Source organism: Rhinoraja longicauda, chromosome 15 (genome assembly GCF_053455715.1).
Source record: "Rhinoraja longicauda isolate Sanriku21f chromosome 15, sRhiLon1.1, whole genome shotgun sequence".
NCBI classification, from domain to species: domain Eukaryota; kingdom Metazoa; phylum Chordata; class Chondrichthyes; order Rajiformes; family Arhynchobatidae; genus Rhinoraja; species Rhinoraja longicauda.
In genome coordinates, this window is record NC_135967.1 from 15,950,199 (window position 1) to 15,970,877 (window position 20,679).

The 20,679-nt window shown below is 45.7% G+C and overlaps 1 protein-coding gene across 4 annotated transcripts in view; it reads left to right on the forward strand.

The window, feature by feature from the left end:
* Positions 1–20,679, forward strand: part of mcf2a (MCF.2 cell line derived transforming sequence a) — an 81,442-nt gene that overhangs the window by 49,298 nt on the left and 11,465 nt on the right. For all 4 annotated transcript variants that reach the window (XM_078412219.1, XM_078412218.1, XM_078412220.1 and 1 more), the window contains 12 exons: positions 1,734–1,896; positions 6,619–6,707; positions 7,624–7,712; positions 8,494–8,560; positions 10,485–10,600; positions 10,689–10,758; positions 10,856–10,948; positions 12,246–12,338; positions 12,922–13,047; positions 16,117–16,338; positions 17,566–17,658; positions 19,660–19,738. In XM_078412219.1, coding sequence (XP_078268345.1) covers positions 1,734–1,896; positions 6,619–6,707; positions 7,624–7,712; positions 8,494–8,560; positions 10,485–10,600; positions 10,689–10,758; positions 10,856–10,948; positions 12,246–12,338; positions 12,922–13,047; positions 16,117–16,338; positions 17,566–17,658; positions 19,660–19,738 — 1,300 coding nt within the window. The remainder of the gene's footprint in view (positions 1–1,733; positions 1,897–6,618; positions 6,708–7,623; positions 7,713–8,493; positions 8,561–10,484; positions 10,601–10,688; positions 10,759–10,855; positions 10,949–12,245; positions 12,339–12,921; positions 13,048–16,116; positions 16,339–17,565; positions 17,659–19,659; positions 19,739–20,679) is intronic.

The window sequence follows — 20,679 nt, forward strand, 5'->3', positions numbered from 1 at the left end:
AATGTGCAAATTCCACACAGGCAGCACCCGTAGTCAAGATCAAACCCGGGACTCTGGCGCTGTGAGGCATCGACTCTACCGCTGCGCCACTGTGTCGCCCTGCAGGTTTATTCTTCTTGTTACTCTACTTCGAGGTTTTTAAAAATCAAAGTTTCAGATTTGACATTTTTTCGACCTTTTGCTTTTATCCATATCACTCTCTGTTATCCAATCTTTCTTTCTCTCTCTTTACTTCTCTTCCTGTTCTCAGTTCATGTTAGTTTCTCTTTAATCACGTCACGTGACTCTCTTTGGCTCAGGGACAGACTGTTGGCTGTGTTATTCACCGCAGTCCCAGGATCTCCAGGGGTCTGAGCTGCAAAGACAAAGTCTCCAGCAGCTTATAAATCGAGCATTGTTAATATGAAGTAAATGGCAAAAATCGAATGGCAAATTTGATAACCCAGTGACAAAATTTAACCCATTGCTTTCTTTTTATCGTTCTGGAAGATCTGATCCTTTAGAACACAGTACAACACCCCACAGGCCATTCATGTCACAATGTCCATGCCAAACATGATGTCAAATAAAACGCAATCTTACATTGTGATAAACTGTACCTTTACTAACGTTGGTTCCATCTGCCGCTTGTAGGGGGGGACGTGAAGTCAAATGGAAATAGAGAATTCTTAAATTCTCTTTGGAACACATAGAACAGAACAGCACAGGAACAGGCCCTTTGGCCCACACTATTCCGTGCCGAACATGACACCAGGTTAAACTAATCTCCTCTGCCTGCACATGATCCATGTCCCTCCATTCCCAGCATATCCACGTGCCTATCTAAAAGCTACTTTCATGCCTCCACTACCACCCCTGGCAGCACATTCCAGGCTTCGTCACTCACTGTGTAAAACAAAAGACTTAACCCCGCACATCTCCTTTAAATTTTGCCCCTCTAAAGCTACGCCCTCTCGTCCTTGACATTTCCATCCTGGGAAAGGGGTTCTGGCTGTCTACTCTATCTTTGCCGCCTGTAGTTATAAACTTTATCAGGTCTCCCCTCAGCCTCCGACGCTCCAGAGAAAACGATCCGAGTCTGTCGAACTTCAGCTTGTAGCTAATACCCCATAATCCAGGCAGCATTCTGTAAACCTCTCCCTTCGTTCCCTGCCACTGAACCCTGGGTTCGATCCTGACCATGGGTGCTGTCGGTCTGGAGTTTGTACTTTCTCCCCATGACCGCGTGGGTTTTCTCCAGGTGCTCCAAGTTTCCTCCCACATTCCAAAGACGTGCACGTTTGTAGGTTAATTGGCTTCTGTAAATTGTCCCCAGTGCATTGGATAGCACTGGATTATTAGTGATTGCTGGTCGACGCAAACTCGGTGGGCCGAAGGGCCTGTTTCCACGCTGTATCTCTAAACTAAACTAAACCAGAAAAGCTCCAGGGAAAATTTTGGATTGTATTTTTAGAGATTCTCAAAGAAATTCATTAGTAATAGCAGCTTATTTATTGTACTGAGTGAGGTACAGTGAAAAGCATTTTGTTACGTGATACCCAGTCTGCGGAAAGACAATACATGATTACAATCAAGCTGCCCACAGTGTATAGATACTGGATAAAGGTAATAACCTTTAGTGCAAGATAAAGTCCAATTACAGCTAGTCCGAGAGTCTAGCTTAAAGCCACGGATCTCAGTGTAGTTTTCACTTGTTGCTTCACGCTGTCTGTTGTTGATAATCCCCTTTACAGGCGCAAATAAAGGTGGTTCACGAGAAGCTCGACAACGTGTACGCGATGTTTGAGCAGCGGCAGACATCTCTCAAGAAGCTGGCGGTCCAACACGTTCGACCGGTACAGCCCGTGGCTCCCCGGCCAGACACCGTGAAGAGCCCCTTGTTCACACCCAAGCAAGGTACCGCCATTGTCATACGTTCAAGTCATAGGAGCAGAATTAGGCCAATCAGCCTATCAAGCCGGATCTCCACCATTCGGATCTTTCCCTCTCAACCCCATTCTCCTGCCTTCACGCCACAACCCTTGACACCCTTACTAAACAAGAATCTGTCAAACTCTGCCTTAAAAATATCCATTGACTTGGCCTCCACAGCTGTCTGCGGCAATGAATTCCACAGATGCACCACCCTCTGACTAAAGAAATTCCTCCTCATCTCCTTTCCAAAGGTTCGTCCTTTTATTATGAGGCTGGGGCCTCTGGTACTAGACTCTCCCACTTGTGGAAACATCCTCTCCACATCCACTCGATCCAGGTGCTTCACTATTCAGTCAGGTTCAATGACACCCCCCCCTCCTTCTAAATTCCAGCGAGTACAGGCCCAGAGCCATCAAACTCTCATCATACATTAACTCAATCATCCCTGGGATCATTCTCATAAACCTCCTCTGAGCCCTCTCTAATGCCAGCACATCCTTCCTCAGATATGGGTGCAAAATTGCACACAATACCCTTGTCACGTCGAGTTTAGGGTCACACGCTCAGCTACAGTGAGGTACATGTACAGTGAAAGTCTTACTGGCAGCAGCATCACAGACTGCACACAGAGATATAAATTATACATAAATTGCACATAAATTTCCATAAGAAAAAACTGTGCAAATCATATGACATTCATGCAAATACATAAAATAGAAAACACAAGTCGATGGTTGTGGAAGAGGTGGTGCATAGTGTTCCGTTGTCGAGGTAGCATTAGGGCTGTGCGGGTCGGATAAAGAACCTGATAGTTACAGGAAAGTAGCTGTTCCTGAACCTGGTGGTGTGGGACTTCAGGCTCCTAGGCCTCCTGCCCAATGGTAGCAGTGAGAAAAGGGTACGTCACGGATGGTGGGGATCCTTGATAGAGGCTGCCTTCTTGAGGTAGCAACTGGTGTAGATGCTTTCGATGGTGGGGAGGGCTGTGCCCGTGATAGACTGGTCTGAGTCTTCTTGTGTTCCTGTGCATTGGAATTGCTGTACACAGGACATGATGCAACCTGTCATGATGCTTTCTCCAGTGCATCTGTAGAGGTTTGTGAAAGTATCCAGAGACATACCAAAGTTCTTTAAACCTCACGCTTTCTTTTTGAGTACATCAGTGTCCTGGGTCCAGGGTAAGTCGTTTGAGATATTAACAGCCAGTATTATGAAGCTGCTGACTCTCTCCACCACCAACCCATCAATGAAAACCAATATGTGGTCTCCAGATTTCCCCTTTCTGAAGTCAGTGCTTCGTTGTATGTTTTTATTGGGAGACTGTGTGTGGGTGGGCTCTGGAGGATGGGCTGGAAACATTCACCGTGGGTGGTTTTGTTCCATCATGACTATGCTGCACGTACTGATGGTACATCAACGCCTCTACTTCCGTACAAGTTTGAGGAACTTCAACAGGTGTCCGCTGGAGAACATGCTGACTGGTTGCATCACGACCTGCTCCAGCAACTGAAAACCCAGGAGCAAAGGAGAACACAGATAGGGGTGGACACGGCCCAGTCCATCATGGGTACTGACCTCCCCACCATCGAAGGGATACACAGGAGGCGCTGCCTCAAAAAAGGGCAGTCAATATCATCAAAGACCCACACCACCCTGGCCACACTCTCATCTCACTGACCAACGACCCACATCACCCTGGCCACGCTCTCATCTCACTGACCAATGACCCACACCACCCTGGCCACACTCTCGTCTTCCTGACCACCGACCCACACCACCCTGGCCACGCTCTCATCTCACTGACCAACGACCCACACCACCCTGGCCACGCTCTCATCTCACTGCTACCATTGAGAAGAAGGTTCAGGAGTCTGAAAACCGTGACCATCAGGCTCAAGAACAGCTTCTTCCCAACAACCATCAGGCTCTTGAACTCTGCACAATGCTAACCTCAGCAACTATGATCCTCTACGCACTGTCTTTGGTTGCACTATGGTCTAAGGGCTTTTTTTTGCATTAGTATTGGAGTTATTAATTGATTTAATTTTTGTCTATTATATATTATCTATGTGCATTGAGTTTTCAGGCCTGTTATGCTGCTGCAAGAAGGAATTTCATTGTTCAGTTGTTGGTATATATCACATGAGAGTCTCTTGACTTGCTTCGTTATGAAACATTTGTATTTTTGTAGCACCTTTCACCACTTCTTGATGGCCCAAATACTTTTTAGTCAATGAAGTCCCTTTTGATGGATGGCAGGTAGAGCTTCTACCTCATGCCTTCAGAGACCCGGGTTCAAAAACGATCTGGGGTGTTGTCTGTGTGGAGTTTGCATGCTCTTCCTGCAAATGTGTGTGTTTCCTCCAGGCACTCCAGTTTCCTCCCACATACCATGTTCACTCTGATAGGTTAGTGTGCTGTTGTAAATTACTCCTGGTGTAGGTGGATGCTTGAAAATTTTGGTGAGAGATTAGGAAGAGAATGAGATTGCTGGGAGAGGGCATAGCCTCAGAATAAAAGGATGCACCTTAAGAAAGACAGTGTAGAAAGTAAGGGTGTCAGGGGTTATGGGGAAAAGGCAGGAGAATGGGATTGAGAGGGAAAGATAGACCAGCCATGATTGAATGGCGGAGTAGACTTGATGGGCCAAATGGCCTAATTCTGCCCCTATGACTTAGAACCTATGGGAGCCAACATGTAATTGATGGGCTGAATGACCACCGTCCAGTTCATAATAAAATACTATAAAGGAGTTAAAGTTGTACGAATTACAATCGTGGATGTGTTGTTTGGTTTAGTTTAGTTCAGAGGTACAGCATGGAAACAGGACCTCCAGCCCACTGAGTCCACATCGACCATCAATCATCTGTTCACACTAGTTCTATGCTATCCTGCTTTCTCATCCACCCCTTACACTAGGGGCAATTTACGGAGGCTAATTAAAGCTACAAACCCACACATCTTTGGGATGTGGGAGGAAACCGGAGGAAATCCACACGGTCACAGGGAGAATGCGCAAACTCCACATAGATAGCAGCCGAAGTCAGGATCAAACCCGGGTGTCTGGCGCTGTGAGGCAGCAGCTCTACCAGCTGCACCACTGTGCCACCTTGATCACGGGCTCTGTTTTACTCTGACTGCAGAAACACAATATGAGTGAATGCTACTGTGGACTGAACCACACACACAATCTATAGACTCATCGACAGTGGTGTCACTGACAATTGCTGCGTAATATGATCTCACCCCAAATAGCTTGAGTCTTAAAGTGCCACCTATTATTTACCTAACTCAACATCCATAATTAATAAGGAGAGGCATTCTTTCTGTTTTCATACACCTGGAATGGGTTTGATTTCTGGATCATTGTTTCGGTGCGATTTATGTAATGCTAATGTTAATTCGCCCAAATGAAAGTCCAGTTGGAATTGTTGTTGCAAAATACTTTTGCTCCACTTCCTCACTGCCCAGAATTACTGGTGGATTGGTATTGGGTTATTATTGTCATGTTTGCTGAGATACAGTGAAAAGCGTTGTTGGTTGAGCTATCCAGGAAAATCACACCAAACATGAGTACAACAGGTAGTGTAAAAGAGAAAATAAATAGAGTGCAGAATATAGTGTTTCAGTTACAGAGAAAGTGCAGGTAGGAAAGAATGCAAAAGACTCAACGAGGTAGGTTGGGATATCAGGAATTCATCCTTAGCATTTGAGAGGTCCATTCAAAAGTCTGTTAACTGTGGGGAAGAAACTATTCTTGAAACTGGTATTACGTGCTTTCAAGCTTTTCTCTCTTTTTTGGGCAAATGGGACTAGCTTAAATGGGCATCTTGATCAGCATGGGCATCTTGGTCAGCATGAGTGAGTTGAACAGAAGAGCCTGTTTCTGTGCTACATGATTCCATGACAACAGGAGAGGGGGGGGAGAGCAAAGGCCTGGCGTGTGAGTGGTCCTCGATTATGTTGGGTGCTTTCCCGAGGTAGTGTGGTGTAGATGGAGTCTCACCTACTGTAAGATGCAGAGCTACAGAGCAAGATGTTAACTTGTAAATAGACTGATGTTTCCTTTAAACTCCAATGAGTGCCTCTGTCACATTTCATGCTGCCCTGATAGATTAGACTTTACATTTTAGAGATACAGTGTGAAAACAGGTCCTTCGTCCCACTGAGTCTGCACCAACCAATACTATCCTACACGCTAGGGACACTTTACAATTCACAGAAGCCAATCAACCGACAAATCTGTATGTCTTTGGAGTGTGGGAGGAACCCGGAGCACCCGGAGAAAACCCACACTGTCACAGGGAGAATGTGCAAACACTGTACAGATCTCACCCATAGTCAGGATCGAACCTAGGTCTCTGGCGCTGTAAGACAGCAACTCTTCCACTGTGCCCTCTGGGACATGGGAAGGTGCAGGTACAGGAGAGTAGGTCCGAGCTTCTGGAAGAGGCACCCAGTTTCATGGAGAGTTGGTAGAAGGGTGAAAGAGATGGTGAGGGCAATAGGGAAGGTTGGGTATGGAAGGAGGAGGATGGGAAAGGGATTGGGAAGGTGGTCTCTAAGTAATGGGCTCTGTGGAGATCTTAAGGTGGGAAGATCGATGGTGTTAGAGGTCAGGTTGAGAAAGGAGGAGGGGAGGGATGGGGTGATGAGTGGGGAGTTGTGACAGGACCTTTTCAACTCCATGTGTTTATTTCCCAGGTGCGGAGTCGAGTCCTGTTTCAAGGTTCCCGTTTGACATTCCATTATACGGAAAACGGAGCTCCAGAAAGCCACAAAGCATAAGGAAGGTAATTGGTGAAGGGGTTGTGACTGTTTTAACAGCGTGCGGTTCCCTGACACCGCACTTTATGTACAGCACTGCAACCTCAATGGAATCTCATGGACACCCTAGAGAGTCAAGTCAAGTGTATTGTCATGTACACAGGTACAATGAGGTACAGGTGCAATGAACATCTTGGTTACAGCAGCATCACACGCACATAGACTTGGACAACCCACAACAACATCAATTAGACATTAATTCTACAAGTCATGAAAAGACAAAGGTTGCTCCAAAAAACACAGTGGTGCTGAAATAGACAGTTAGAAAATGCCCATGGTAGTGCAGGAGGTGGTTCCCGTATTTCGGAAAATCTTAAAGTTCTTCACACACAAAGAAGTACTTATGGTGGAGTGGTCATCTTGAATATAGCTGGGCATGTGGATTTTAATTGAAGTCAAGGTTCATTAGCAGTGTCAGGCCTTTTTGGAGAGAGAGTTTACCTGAAGACATATCTCACTGAGTGGAGGAAGGAGCCAGACAGACACAAAGTGCTGGAGTAACTCAGCGGGTCAGGCAGCATCTCTGGAGAACATGAACACAGGGTGCTGGAGTAACTCCGCGGGTCAGGCAGCATCTCTGGACAAAAGGTGTAGGTGACGTTTCGGGTCGGAACCCTTCTGTAGACTGAAAGTAAAATTGGGGGTGGGGAATAAACTGGTGACGAGCAAAGGACAGAACAAATCAGGGCTGGTAACGGATGACCTCAGGAGGGGTGGAGCCCACAATGGCCCATTGTTGGCTGGGGAATGTGTGATAACAAGAGGATTATCACAAGAGATAACAAGAGGTGTGATAATGAGGTGACCCTGGTGATGTGTGATGCAGTGAGAGGGAATGACGTTGAATGAAACTGGATCTCTCGCTTTCCCTCCCATCTACAGATTGAGGTCATGCATGAAGTCAGCCAAGTAAGGAATTCCCTCCATTCATTAACACACGACAGTGAAGGCAGCTTGGCAATCCTGAAAGGGTAAGAGCCTGTAAACGTTGCAACACATCATATTGTTATTGGTGACGGTTTATCATTGCCATGTGTATCAAGATACAGTGAAAAGATTTATTTGCCTGCTATTCAAAATTACATCACATCATACTATAGAAGAATACAATCAAACCATGCACATGTACAATAAAAAGACACAAAGTGTTGGAGTAACTCAATGGGTCAGGCAGCACCTCTGGGGAACACGGATAGGTGACGTTTCGGATCAGGGCCTTTCTTCAGACCCCTATGTCTCCACAGGTAGACATATCTCACAGGTACAACAGGTAGAGTGAAAAGAAAAAAATGCTAGAGTGCAGAGTGTATTACAGCATTGTAGCATAACAGTGATAGAGATATAGTCATACAACTACAGATACAGGCAGTATCTGCGGAGGCAATGGACAGGCCCCGTTTTGGGTTGAGACGTTTATCAGACTTATGGAGTAGGGGAGAGAAAGCCGCAGAAGAGGTGAGGGCAGGGCAAAGCTTGGCAAGGGATAGGTAGAAACACGAGGATGCAGATGCAGGAATCTTTGAGCACACACAAAGTGCTGGAAGAACTCAGCAGGCCAGGCAGCATCTGTGGAGGGAATGGACAGGTGATGTTTTGGGTCTGGTCTCTTCTTGAGACTTGGTAATGTAAACCATTCTGCTCATGTAGAACACTTCCTTGACCACTGTAAAGTGGCAAAGATATTTTGCAACAGGATTGATCCTGCACTGTAGAAATGGTGATTGATGGACTTGTGGATTCTTTGCTTTACAGACACGTCATCAATGAGCTGATAGACACCGAACGGCTGTATGTCGAGGAGCTGAGCAGTGTTCTACAGGTAACGTCTGAACAACCTTATGTTGACTTGTCATTGACCATCCCTGACGGATGCTTTGTGTAGTAATTGTCATCGAGAAACATTCCGCAGTCATCATGAAAAAGTTGTACATCATCGGTGAGACCACACTTGCAGATCTGGTCACCCATTTCTAGGAAGGATGTCCTTCATTTGGAGAGGGTGCAGAGAATTACCAGGATGTTACCTGGGCATGCAGGCTTCAGTTATAAGCAGTTGGATAGCATTTGGAGTGTCAGAGGCTGAGGGATGACTTTGTTGAGGTGCACAAGATCACTAGGCTCATGGATAAAATGAAGGCACAGTTTTTGTTCTCAGGGTAGAGGATTTTAAAACTATTGGGGAAAGGGTGAGAGGGGAGAGATTTAAGAAGGATCTCCGGGGGCAATTGTTTCATTCACAGGGCAGTCTGTATTTGGATTGAGCTGTCAGAGGAAGCTATAGAAGTGGATACAATTGCGACTTTTGAAAGACATTTGGACAGATAGATGAATAGGTAGAGGGACATGGGTCAAATGCAGGCAAATGGGACCCTGCGTGTCAGCAGGGACAAGGTGGGCAGAATGGCCTGTTTGCGTGCTGTATTGGCCTATGACTATGACTTGCATAAACCCAGAGCAGAAGGGAAAGGAGGGATAGTAATCTTACACAGGCTTGAAATGCCGCAGTCAGCTGTGTCAGGTAATGGGTGTTAATTGTCCTGGCTACATAGTCAACCACACTACAGAGCCTGAAATTTTAGCTCACTGCTTCCTAATTGCCAGCCGACACACAAAATTGGTCCATGAAGAATTGAATTTGGACTATGAAGTGGTCCAAAAATCTTAAAAGTAATAACAAGTAACTGTAGATACTAATTTAGTTTAGTTTTGTTCAGTTTAGTTTATTGTCATGTGTACCGAGGTATAGTGAAAAGCTTTTTGCTGCATGCTAACCAGTCAGCTGAAAGACTAAACATGATTACAATCAAGCTGGCCATAGTGCATAGATACATGATACAGGGAATAACGTTTAATGAAAGGTAAAGTTCGATTAAGTATAGTCCAAGGGTCACCAATGAGGCAAATGGTATCTCAGGACCACGCTCCAGTTGGTGATAGGATGGTTCAGTTGCCTGATATCAGTTGGGTACACCTGAATCTGGAGGTGTGCGTTTTCACACTTCGGTACCTGTTGTCTGATGAAACAGGGGAGATGAGGGCCTATACCAAAGATGGACACAACGTGCTGGAATAACTCAGTGGATCAGACAGCCTATCACGATAAAATGGATTGTGACGTTTTGGGGCAGGTCACTTCTTCAGACTCAAGTTTTCAAGTTTTCAGACTTGAGTCTAAAGAAGGATCTGTACCCAAAACGTCACCTATCCATGTTCTCCAGAGATGCTGATTGACCCACTGAGTTACCCCAACACTTTGTGTCTATCTTTGATCCGAAAATCTTTTAGTTCATGCTTTAATTTTGTTTTCAATGATTTAATTTGATTTTTATTTAGTGTTTTAATTATAAATTGCAATTCCAAAATCCAATTTTACAAAAACTCAGAATCTTTTTGACAGAATCATTAATTTGTTTATTGTGCTATCTAAAAATATGGGCCACATAGTACAAATGTCTGAACATTTTTGGCTGTGGGTGAATAAAGTTTGAAGCTATTCATGTAGAAGAGAGCATGGGGAAAACTAATTCTTGTCTTGCAAAAGGATTTATGGTTGGAGGAACTTGCAAAGTGCAGTTTGCTGACCTGTTCACACCATGAGAAACATGTCGAGGACCTTTGCGTGTTGATGTTAGACTTGAACTTGGGCTTAGGGTCCAATGTGAAACTGGTTAGAAACGCGCAGGACTTACATCCTCGGGACCTCAGTCTCTGTGATTACAGTGGGTTTAATCTGTGAATTTCAGGGTTACCAAGCAGAAATGGACAACCCAGCCATGGTATTTCTGATGACTTCCATGTTGGAGAACAAGAAGAAGGTCTTGTTTGGCAACATGTCGGAGATCTATGATTTTCACAGCAGGTACACCTTCATCCGTCGCTCCTCGAGTTCTGCACCAGGCCGTTGCTCGGGTGAAATTGCTCTTATTAACAGTTAATATCTTCACCAGAATTTTCCTCAATGACCTTCAAAACTGCATTGCAATGCCGGAGAGAGTAGGATTCTGCTTCCTTGAAAGGGTACGTACAATCTTCACACGGTCCACTCCTTGGACCTGCCTTTAGGTGCCAGTCCACTGTATGGTTTCACGTGAATATTCTTCACTCTGCTCTTCAGAGGGAAAACTTCCAAATGTATGTGAAGTATTGCCAGAACAAACCGCGCTCTGAGGACCTTTGGAGGCGATGTTCGGACTGCCCCTTCTTCCAGGTAGTCGATCGTCAAAAACTGTTACCTGCACTGACCCAATAAACTGCGTGGTGCAATTGTGAAGTGGCTGCAGGGAGATTTGAAGGGCATGTCCTACTGTTTTACAGCATGTACAACATTGGGGAGACAGTTGATAGTTTTTTGAGACATGTTACTGTCATAGAAATTGATGGCATATGAAGAGGCCATTCGGTCCATCGTGTCCATAACAGCTAATCAGGAACTCTCCAATTCCAAATTCATGGTATATGGTCTTCCGGGGTGCAGCGATTAACTCGTTGCCTTGGCCTCCTGGTTTGGACCATGTGTTCCAGACGCTCCACTCACTCCAGATGAAATGAAGGTAGCATGGTGGCGCAGCAGTAGAGCTACTGCATACAGCACCAGAGACCCGGGTTTGATCCTGACTGCGGGTGCTGTCTTTTCGGAGTTTGTGCATTCCCTGTGACCGCATAGGTTTTCTCTGGATGTTCCCATTTCCTCCCACATTACAAAGATGTACAGGTTTGTAGGTTAATTGGCTTCGGTAAGATTGTCAATTCCCCGTAATGCTTAGGACAGTGCTAGTATACCGGGTGATTGCTTGTCGGCGTGGGCTTAGTGAGCTGAAGGGCCAATTTCACTGCTGTATCTCTAAAGTCTAAAGTCCCAAATACCCCTTGATATCTTTATATCTACATTTTGTGGTACTGACCTGCCTGCTACAGGAAATAGAACCTTCCTGCTGACTATCATAATCTTGTAAACCACTTTCCCAAATCCTCTGATTTAAATAAGAAATCCCAGCCTAGATCTGATTAAAATGCTTGCTCCCTTGCGACCTGTGGAGTTTGTACGTTCTCCTTGTGACCAAGTGGGTTTCCTCCAGGTGCTATGGTTTCCTCCCACATCCCAAAGACGTGTGGTTTTCTAAGATAACTGGCCTCTGTAAATTGCCCCTTGATTATAGACACAAGTTATTGCAGATGCTGGAATCGTGCATAGTGCTGAAGTAAAGCTGGATTTTTAAAGGTCCTGACCCGAAACGTCACCTATCCATATTCTCCTGAGATGCTGCCTGACCCGCTGAGTTACTCCAGCACTTTGTGTCCTTTGAGTGCAGTCGAGAGGGAGAATCTGGTAGAATTAATGAGGACATGGGGATAAGAAACTGGATGAGATTAGTGTGGATGGGTGATTGCTGATGGCTGGCACAGACCGGATGGGCCGAAGGGCCTGTTCCCTTGCTGTATCTCTCTCGTTCTATCTCAGCTTTGCTCAATACTCCAGCTCTTCCTCTCCTGTGGATCTTCCCCAGGAATGCCAGCGTAAGCTGGGTCACAAGCTCAGACTGGACTCGTACCTACTGAAGCCCATCCAGCGACTCACAAAGTACCAGCTGCTGCTGAAGGTAGGTTGTGGCGGTGTAATTCTGGTCATATAATGACGATATAATGGCATATATAATGCCATATAATGGCGACGTATTCCTGGTCAAATAATATGGCACACACAGAGAGCATTACCTGACATTGCAAAGGAGAGTGGTGGGGAAACAAGATGGATGACTGGAGCAGAAGTGTTGTTCCACCGTTCCGTTAGACCTTGGGTTGTTTGCACAGCTGGTAATGTGCTCTAACTGTGCTCCATGTCCGACTAAGCGCGGTGCCGTGGCACAGCAGGTAGAGCTGCTGCCTCACAGCACCAGAGACCCGGGTTCGATCCTGACCTTGGGTGCTGTCGGTGTGGGGTTTGCATGTTCTCCCTGTGACCGCGTGGGCTTCCTCCGGGTGCTCCAGTTTCCTCTCACTTTTTCTTCATTTATGATATTGTTTGCAGAGTACTATGTTTACAAATTTAGTTGTGCAGCTGCAAGTAAGGATTTCATTGTTCTGCTCGGGACATATGACAATAAAATGGTTTACAGGTGGGTGGGAGTGCTGTGGATGTACACTCACTAGATTACTGATACACCACTTTGTGTGTTCTGGCAGGAGTTACTGAAGTTCAGTGGAGACAGTGACGGAACCCAGGAGTTGCAGGAGGCTCTGGCAGCCATGCTGAACTTGCTAAAGTCAGTCAACGATTCCATGCACCAGATTGCCATAACGGGATATAACGTAAGCATCTGTCCGGGCAACTACGACTTGCCCTTTGTATTTGTCCATGAAAAGAAATCCAATGTCATTACACTTTTGTACCCATAATACAGGCAATTGTATAAAGCATGATAATGGAGATGTTATAATTGAATTACACCTTGCCCCCAGAGCACATTAACCCATGTGCAGATGTTTTCTCTGGGCGATGCTCCATCTAGTTTTAGTTTAGTTTAGTTTAGTTTATTGTCACGTGTACTGAGGTACAGTGTAAAGCTTTTGTTGTGTGCTAACCAGTCAGCAGAAAGACACTACATGATTATAATTGGGCCATCCACAGTGTGCAGGTACTTGATAAAGGGAATAATATTTTTATTCCAGTAAGACCGATTAAAGATAGTCCGAGGATCTCTAATGACGTCGATAGTAGCTCGGGCTGCTCTTTAGTTGTTGCAAGTGGTTCAGTTTTTGATTACAGCTGGGAAGAAACTGTCCTTGAATTTGGAGGTATGTGGCTTTCACACTCCTGTTCCTCTTGCCTGATGGAGAGGGTGAAGAGAGAGTGGCCAGGGTGAGACGCATTCTTGATTGTGCTGGTGACCTTTCCGAGGCAATGCGAAGTTTAGATGGAGTCAATGGTCTGTACTGCATCCACAATTCTCTGTAGTTTCTTGCAGTTCCTCTTTGCACTAATTCATCAGTTACTCCATCTACCAGTTGATCATTCACTTCATCACCAACTCCATATGTTAACCCATCACCAACTCCATATGTTAACCCATCACCAGCTACTCGATGTGTTGAAGATGGTTGATGTGTTGGAACCTTGATTCGTCAATGACACTAGCGTAGAAACATCGAGCTTCACAGGACGTGGGCAATGTACGAGAAGCTTCTTTCCCACTTAACCTCATGCCAGTCTCCCTGGGCCTCTGCCTCTCCTGTCCTTCTGCAGTTGTACAGGGCCCTAGTGAGACCGCACCTGGAGTACTGTGTGCAGTTTTGGTCTCCAAATTTGAGGAAGGATATTTGTGCTATTGAGGGCGTGCAGCGTAGGTTTACTAGGTTAATTCCCGGAATGGCGGGACTGTCATATGTTGAAAGACTGGAGCGACCAGGCTTGTATACAATGGAATTTAGAAGGATAAGAGGAGATCTTATCGAAACGTATAAGATTATTAAGGGGTTGGACATGTTAGAGGCAGGAAACATGTTCCCAATGTTGGGGGAGTCCAGAACAAGGGGCCACAGTTTAAGAATAAGGGGTCGGCCATTTAGAACTGAGATGAGGAAAAACTTTTTTAGTCAAAGTTGTGAATCTGTGGAATTCTCTGCCTCAGAAGGTAGTGGAGGCCAATTCTCTGAATGCATTCAAGAGAGAGCTAGATAGAGTTCTTAAGGATAGAGGAGTCAGGGGGTATGGGGAGAAGGCAGGAACGGGGTACTGATTGGGAATGATCAGCCATGATCACATTGAATGTGAAGGGCTGAATGGCCTCCTCCTGCACCTATTGTCTATTGTCCTGTACGATTCATGGTTTGGGATAAGGTTGATTTACTCCCAGTTGCTGCTTCTGTTCTCAGAGTTGTTCCAGAGTGGACCAATCATTGGAAATTCACACTGCAGTTGTGTAGAACTTTGGTGCGGTTTTGGTCATCCCATTACAGGAAGCATGTGGAGGTTTTGGAGAGGGTGCTGAAAACGTTTAGCAGAATGCTGCCTGGATTTGAGATTATTAACTATAAGTAGTTGGACAAACCTGGATTGTTTTATCTGGAGCACTGGAGGTTGAGGGGAGACCTGACAGAAATTTCCAAAGTTATGAGAGACCGAGATCATCAGAATCTTCCTCTTGAATATCAAATACTGGAGGTGAGAGAGGGAAAGTGTAAAGGATATTTACGAGGCAAATTTGTTACACAGAGTGTGGCAGGAGCTGCTTGGGGAAATGGTGGAAGCAGACACAACAGTAAGTTTAGGAGGCATTTGGACATGTATACGTACGGGCAGGGAAGGGAGGAACGCACACGATATGCGGGCAAATGGGGTTTGTTTAATTTTTGCATGGTAGTCAGCATTGACTATGCAGGTGGCAAAGTCTGTTCTTGTGTTGTACTGTTCGATGATCTATGACAAGTCTGTGCTCACCTGTTTGATGGTGAGGACACTTGTTTGATGGATTATATTTGCTCCAGTTCATGCCTTTGTGAAGAATACAACATGAGCTTGGAGATTCTGTCGGAATGTAACCTCAACAGGGCCAGAGTGGAGGGCAACTAATTAATCAGGTTGTGAACTTTTAGTAAACGATACATGGAGAACAGAAGTATACATAGTACTTAACGATGGAGATAAATGTTTGAAGCTGTATATTTTGTCAGCGCTCTTTATTGAAATGCATGAATAAATATTCATCTTTATTTATTGTCACATGTACTGAGATACAGTGAAAAACCTTGTTTACGTGCTATCCAGTCAAATCATACCACACGTGGTTACAATCAATGAGTTCAATGAGTAAAAACATTTCACTGTACCTTGGTACACGTGACAATAAACTAAACTAACAATCGAACCAAACACATGTGCAACAGGTAGCTTAAAGAGAAAAATACCAGATTGCAGAACAGTGGTATAGCTTCAGAGAAAGTGCAGATTAAAAAAGTGCAAAGGCCTGCTTGAGGTAGTTGGAAGATCAGGAATACATCCTTTGCATGTGGGAGGTCTGTTCAAGAGTCTGGTAACAGTGGACAAGAACATCCTTGAATTTGGTGGTACGTGCTTTCAAGCTTTTGTATCTTTGTTCTGATGGGAGAAGGGGAGAGGAGGGAATGAATGTGGTATGAGTGAGTGTACATGGATTATGTTGGCTGCTTTCCAGAGGTAGCGTGAAGATAGATGGAGATTTGGGAGGGAGGATAGTTTTGCTGATGTATTGGACTGTGTTCACACCTCTCTGCATTTTTTTATGTTTATGGGGAGAACGGTTGCCAAACCAAGTGGTGGTGCATCCCTCAATGTAAATATACTGTACTTGTCAGAAAAAAGGTCAAAGCAAAATTAATTGAGTGTGTCCTCTTCTGACTCAGGGAAACCTGGAGGAGTTTGGGCCAGTGTTGATGCAGGGCTCGTTCAATGTCTGGATAAATCACAAGAAAGGTCCCATCAAAGTAAAAGACCTTGCCCGCTTCAAACCCATGCAACGCCATCTCTTCCTTCATGAGACTGCCCTTGTGTTCTGCAAGAAGCGAGAAGAACATGGAGATGGATACGACAAAGCACCCTCCTACAGCTTCAAACATTTCTTGAAAGTAAGCTGGACAACCCAATCTTATACATGTTTGTTGATCTCCAGTGCTGCAATGTAAAATCAGTCAATTATGGGCAGCACAGCAGTAGAGTTGCTGCATCACAGCACCAGAGACCCAGGTTCAATCCTAACCACTGGTACTGTCTGTATGGAGTTTGCATGTTCTCCCCGTAGGTTTTCTCTGGGTGCTCCACACTCCAAAAATGTGCAGGCTTGTAGGTTAATTGGATTCAATAAAGTTCTCCCTCGTGTGTAGGATAGTGTTAGTGTATGAGGTGATCGCAGGTCGGCATGGAGTCGGTCACCCAAAGGGCTTGTTTCCACACAGTATCTCTGAAGTCTATCGGACGGTGAGACAGCCTGCCTCAAATGTGACTCTTGATTCAAGTCCCATTCCAGAGAAAGCACTGAGTTCCTAGACCTGAAGATCCCAGTACTGTTCTGTCCTCCCTTGTTTACAAGGTTATGCCTCAGGTGGATATAAAAGATCCACGAGACTTTCAACGAGGACAAAACCATGGAAGAACATGGGCCTAATGGTGGTGCAGGGGTTTGGAAAAGATTATTGCAATAGTCGTTGTGGACAGTGGAATGAAGGGGCTGTTTCTACGGTGTACCACTCCACAACATTATGTCAAAATGTTCGAAATTTGGCCTTGAAAGTCTAAACTATCTACAGGTCTTTCTACTATAGCGTGTGTTTCCATAATGTGAATAGGATACATGACACGTGATGAATTAGGCGGCACTATTTGCATGACGTGGGCTCAATTGGTTATAATAGGATTTTGATCAGGAGCTGGAGAACCACTGGGGAAAATGTTCCCATGTTTCTATGTAACTTCCCGCAACAATTGGGCACCATTATCTCTTAAGAACTTTGGCGGAAAGGGCTGTGCCTGTGATGGACCGGGCTGGGTCCACCTCTCTCTGCAGTTTCTTGCGTACCTGTGCATTCCCATCGACGTGCCAGGCCAAGATGCAACCTGTCAGGATACTTTTACCGTGCACTGTGGAAGCTTGTTAGAGTATTTAGTGACATACCAAATCTCTTTAAACTTTACTCAACTAATGCAGCCAAATATTTCTGATTCAGTGCCAGACCATTGGGATTTATCATTTGCCTCTTCCCATGGTGGTTCCCACACCGAAAACTATCGATACAAGACCAATGTGGAGACCCTTTCCTGGACAGTAACGATGCTCTCTGTTCTATTTCACTTGGCAGATGAATGCAGTTGGCATCACCGAGAACGTGAAAGGGGATGTGAGGAGGTTTGAAGTCTGGTACAGCGGGCGAGAGGAAGTGTATCTCATTCAGGTACGACATCTTCCGGAATGTATCGGAAAGTTTTGTCCACCTGATAGAAGTATAGAAACATATATAACGTTATGAGAGTTTTTCATAGGATAGAAATATCAAAAACTAGAGGGCATAACTTTAAGGTGAGAGGGGCAAAATTTAAAGCGGATGTTTGGGGCAAGTTTTTGTTACACAGATAGTGGTGGGTGCCTGGAATGCGCTGGGGGTGGGGGGGGGGGGGGTGATGGAGGCAGATACATTGTTGGTGTATGATAGGCATATGGGTGTGTGGAGAATGGAGGGATATGTATCTCGTGCAGGTAGCTGTGATGGTCTTGGCATCATGTCCGGCACAGACATTGTGGGCCAAAGGGCCTATTTTTGTGCTGTAGTGTCCTATGTTCCGTGTTGATATATACACCATGGGCCTATTAAGCTCATTCCTTTAAACATTGATCAGGCATTGCTGGCAAGGCCAGCGTTTACCACCCATCCAAATGTGCCCTCTAGTAGTTGGTCTCCCACTGACGGTGTTTTTGAATGTTCTGGTGAAGCTGCTGCCCTGGTGTTGTCGGTCAGTGGGTGGGTGAGGAGGGAGTTGGTGAGGCTGAAGGATCAGTGACTTGTTTCCAAGTCTGTTGCAAAGAGATGGCGCTAGGATTATCTGTGTATGGAGGGGTTGTCCAATGGGGAAACGTTCAATACCTTTGACATGGTCATGTGAGTTCAGAGTTGAGACATTACTGAAGCAGTTCTGATACATTCTGATACAACTGTTGCCTTCAGTTGTAGAATTCTATATTGAGGCTGCGATGTGCCCAGTGAGGAGGTTGATTACAGCCTCTGAAGCCTACCTTGAGCCTCTGGGCGGCACAGTGGCGCAGCGGTAGAGTTGCTGCCTTCCAGCGCCAGAGTCCCTGGTTCGATCCTGACTACAGGTGCTGTCTGTACAGAGTTTGTACATTCTCCCTGCCACCGCATGGTTTTCTTTGGGTGCTCCGGTTTCCTCCCACATCCCAAAGATGGGCAAGTTTGTTGGTTAATTGGCTTCTGTAAATTGTCCCTAATGTGCAGGATAGTGCTAGTGTACGGGGTGATCGATGGTCGGGGGCATACCCAGTGGCCCGCCGGGCCTGTTTCCACACTGTATCTCTAAACTAAAAACTATAACAGATCGTACGACTGCATGGAGCAGGGACAGGACATGGCCATTCATGGATAGGAGCCTCAAACAGGTGGGCAGAAATGGAAATCTGATGGAAAATGGGAATGACAGCCAATAGTGGCGCAGTGAATAGAGCTGCTGCCTCACAGCGCCAGAGACCTGGGTTTAATCCTGATCAAAGGTGTTGTCTGTGTGGAGTTTGCAGGTTCTTCCTGTGACCATGTGGGTGTTCTCTGGGTGCTTCAGTTTCCTCCCTCATCCCAAGGACTTGTGGGATTGAAGGTTAATTCACCCTCTGTACATTGCTCGTGTGTAGAGAGTGGATATGAAAGTGAGATAACATGGCGCTAGCATGAACAGGGATTGATGGTCATGGTGGACCCGGTGAGCCAAACTTAGTGGGTCAGGCAGCAGCTGTGGGGAACATGGACATGTGAGGTTTTGGATTGGGATCCTTACAGTGCCAGAGAACCTGGTTCGATCTCCCTGAACGTAATTTGTACGTTCTCCCTGTGATCGCGTGTGATTTCTCCTGGTGCTCCGGTCTCCTCGCACATTCTAAAGACGTGCAGGTTTGTAGGTCAATTGGCTTCCATAAATTGTCCCAAGTGTGTAGGACAGAACTAGTGTACGGGGTGATTGCTGGTCGGTACAAACACCGTGGGCCAAAGTTGGGACCATTCTTCAGACATTGGTCCAGAACACCCAGGTGAATGGGTACAGGGGAGCCTCAGTCTCTGCGATCGGTGACCTTTGGTAGGCTGTGAGTTTGTACGTGGACAGGTCTATGAGGAGGTGAGTGAGATCTTTGTCCCATGTTGAATGCACATTTGGTGTTTTCTGTCCATTCTCAGGCTCCTACGATGGACATTAAGATGGCCTGGTTGACTGAAATGAGGAGAGTGTTGACCAACCAGCAGCAACTCCTCCGAGGTACCTTCCTTTTGTTCACTATTTAGTTGGAGAGCCTCGCGTCTCTGAGCAACCCACCCAGTGTCCAAAGCCCATGTTCCAGACCTTCCAAAGAACAAACATTCCAATTCGGTCCTGTTCACCAGGGTTTGGTTCAAGGATGCCAGGCTGCTCAGTTACAATCTGATTTAGAACGTTTACGGGCTGCACGGCGGCGCAGTGGTGGAGTTGCTGTCCAATAGTGCCAGAGACCCGAGTTCGAACCTGTCTACTACCGGTACTGTCTGTACGGAGTTTGTACATTCTCCCTGTGGCTGCGTGGGTTTTCTCTGGGTGCTCTGGTTTTCTCCCGCACTCCAAAGACGTATTGGTTTGCAGGTTAATAGGCTTCAGTAAATATTGTAAATTGTCCCTAGTCGCTGGTTGGCGCAGACTCGATGGGCCGTGCTGGATCTCTGGAGTCTGAAGTCTGATGCTCACAGTTTCTTCCAACATAATTTAGGGTTACAGGTTCAAAACCTAATGGCCGTAATATAGAATGAGAGCTAATTCCTGATTTTATAAATGTCTGGCCGTTTGAGGAGAGTCCTACATTTCAACAGTAGCAGGGCCAGCAGAGAAGCACAAATGAGTGTGGCAAGTTGTGACTGGGAAAGATGGGAAGTGAAACTTCCAAATGAGAATTGGATTTTTTTTAAAAGAGGAAAATTCACTGGCCTGTAGGGAGAGAGCATGGGAATAATCAGAGGGGTCTTGTAAAAGAGACGGCTTTGGCAGGATTTGCCAACTAGCACCTGTGTTACATCATTCCCCAGAGTTTAGTTTTGTGGCAATTTAGGATGTCTACAACTGTAAATTGGGAATTGGAACAAAAGCCCTAATCTTGAAGATAGGGGTTGGAAGTTCTCCTGTGCTGGTCGACCATTGGGTGGTCTTGGGATCCCATCCTGTTTGTTGTGTTC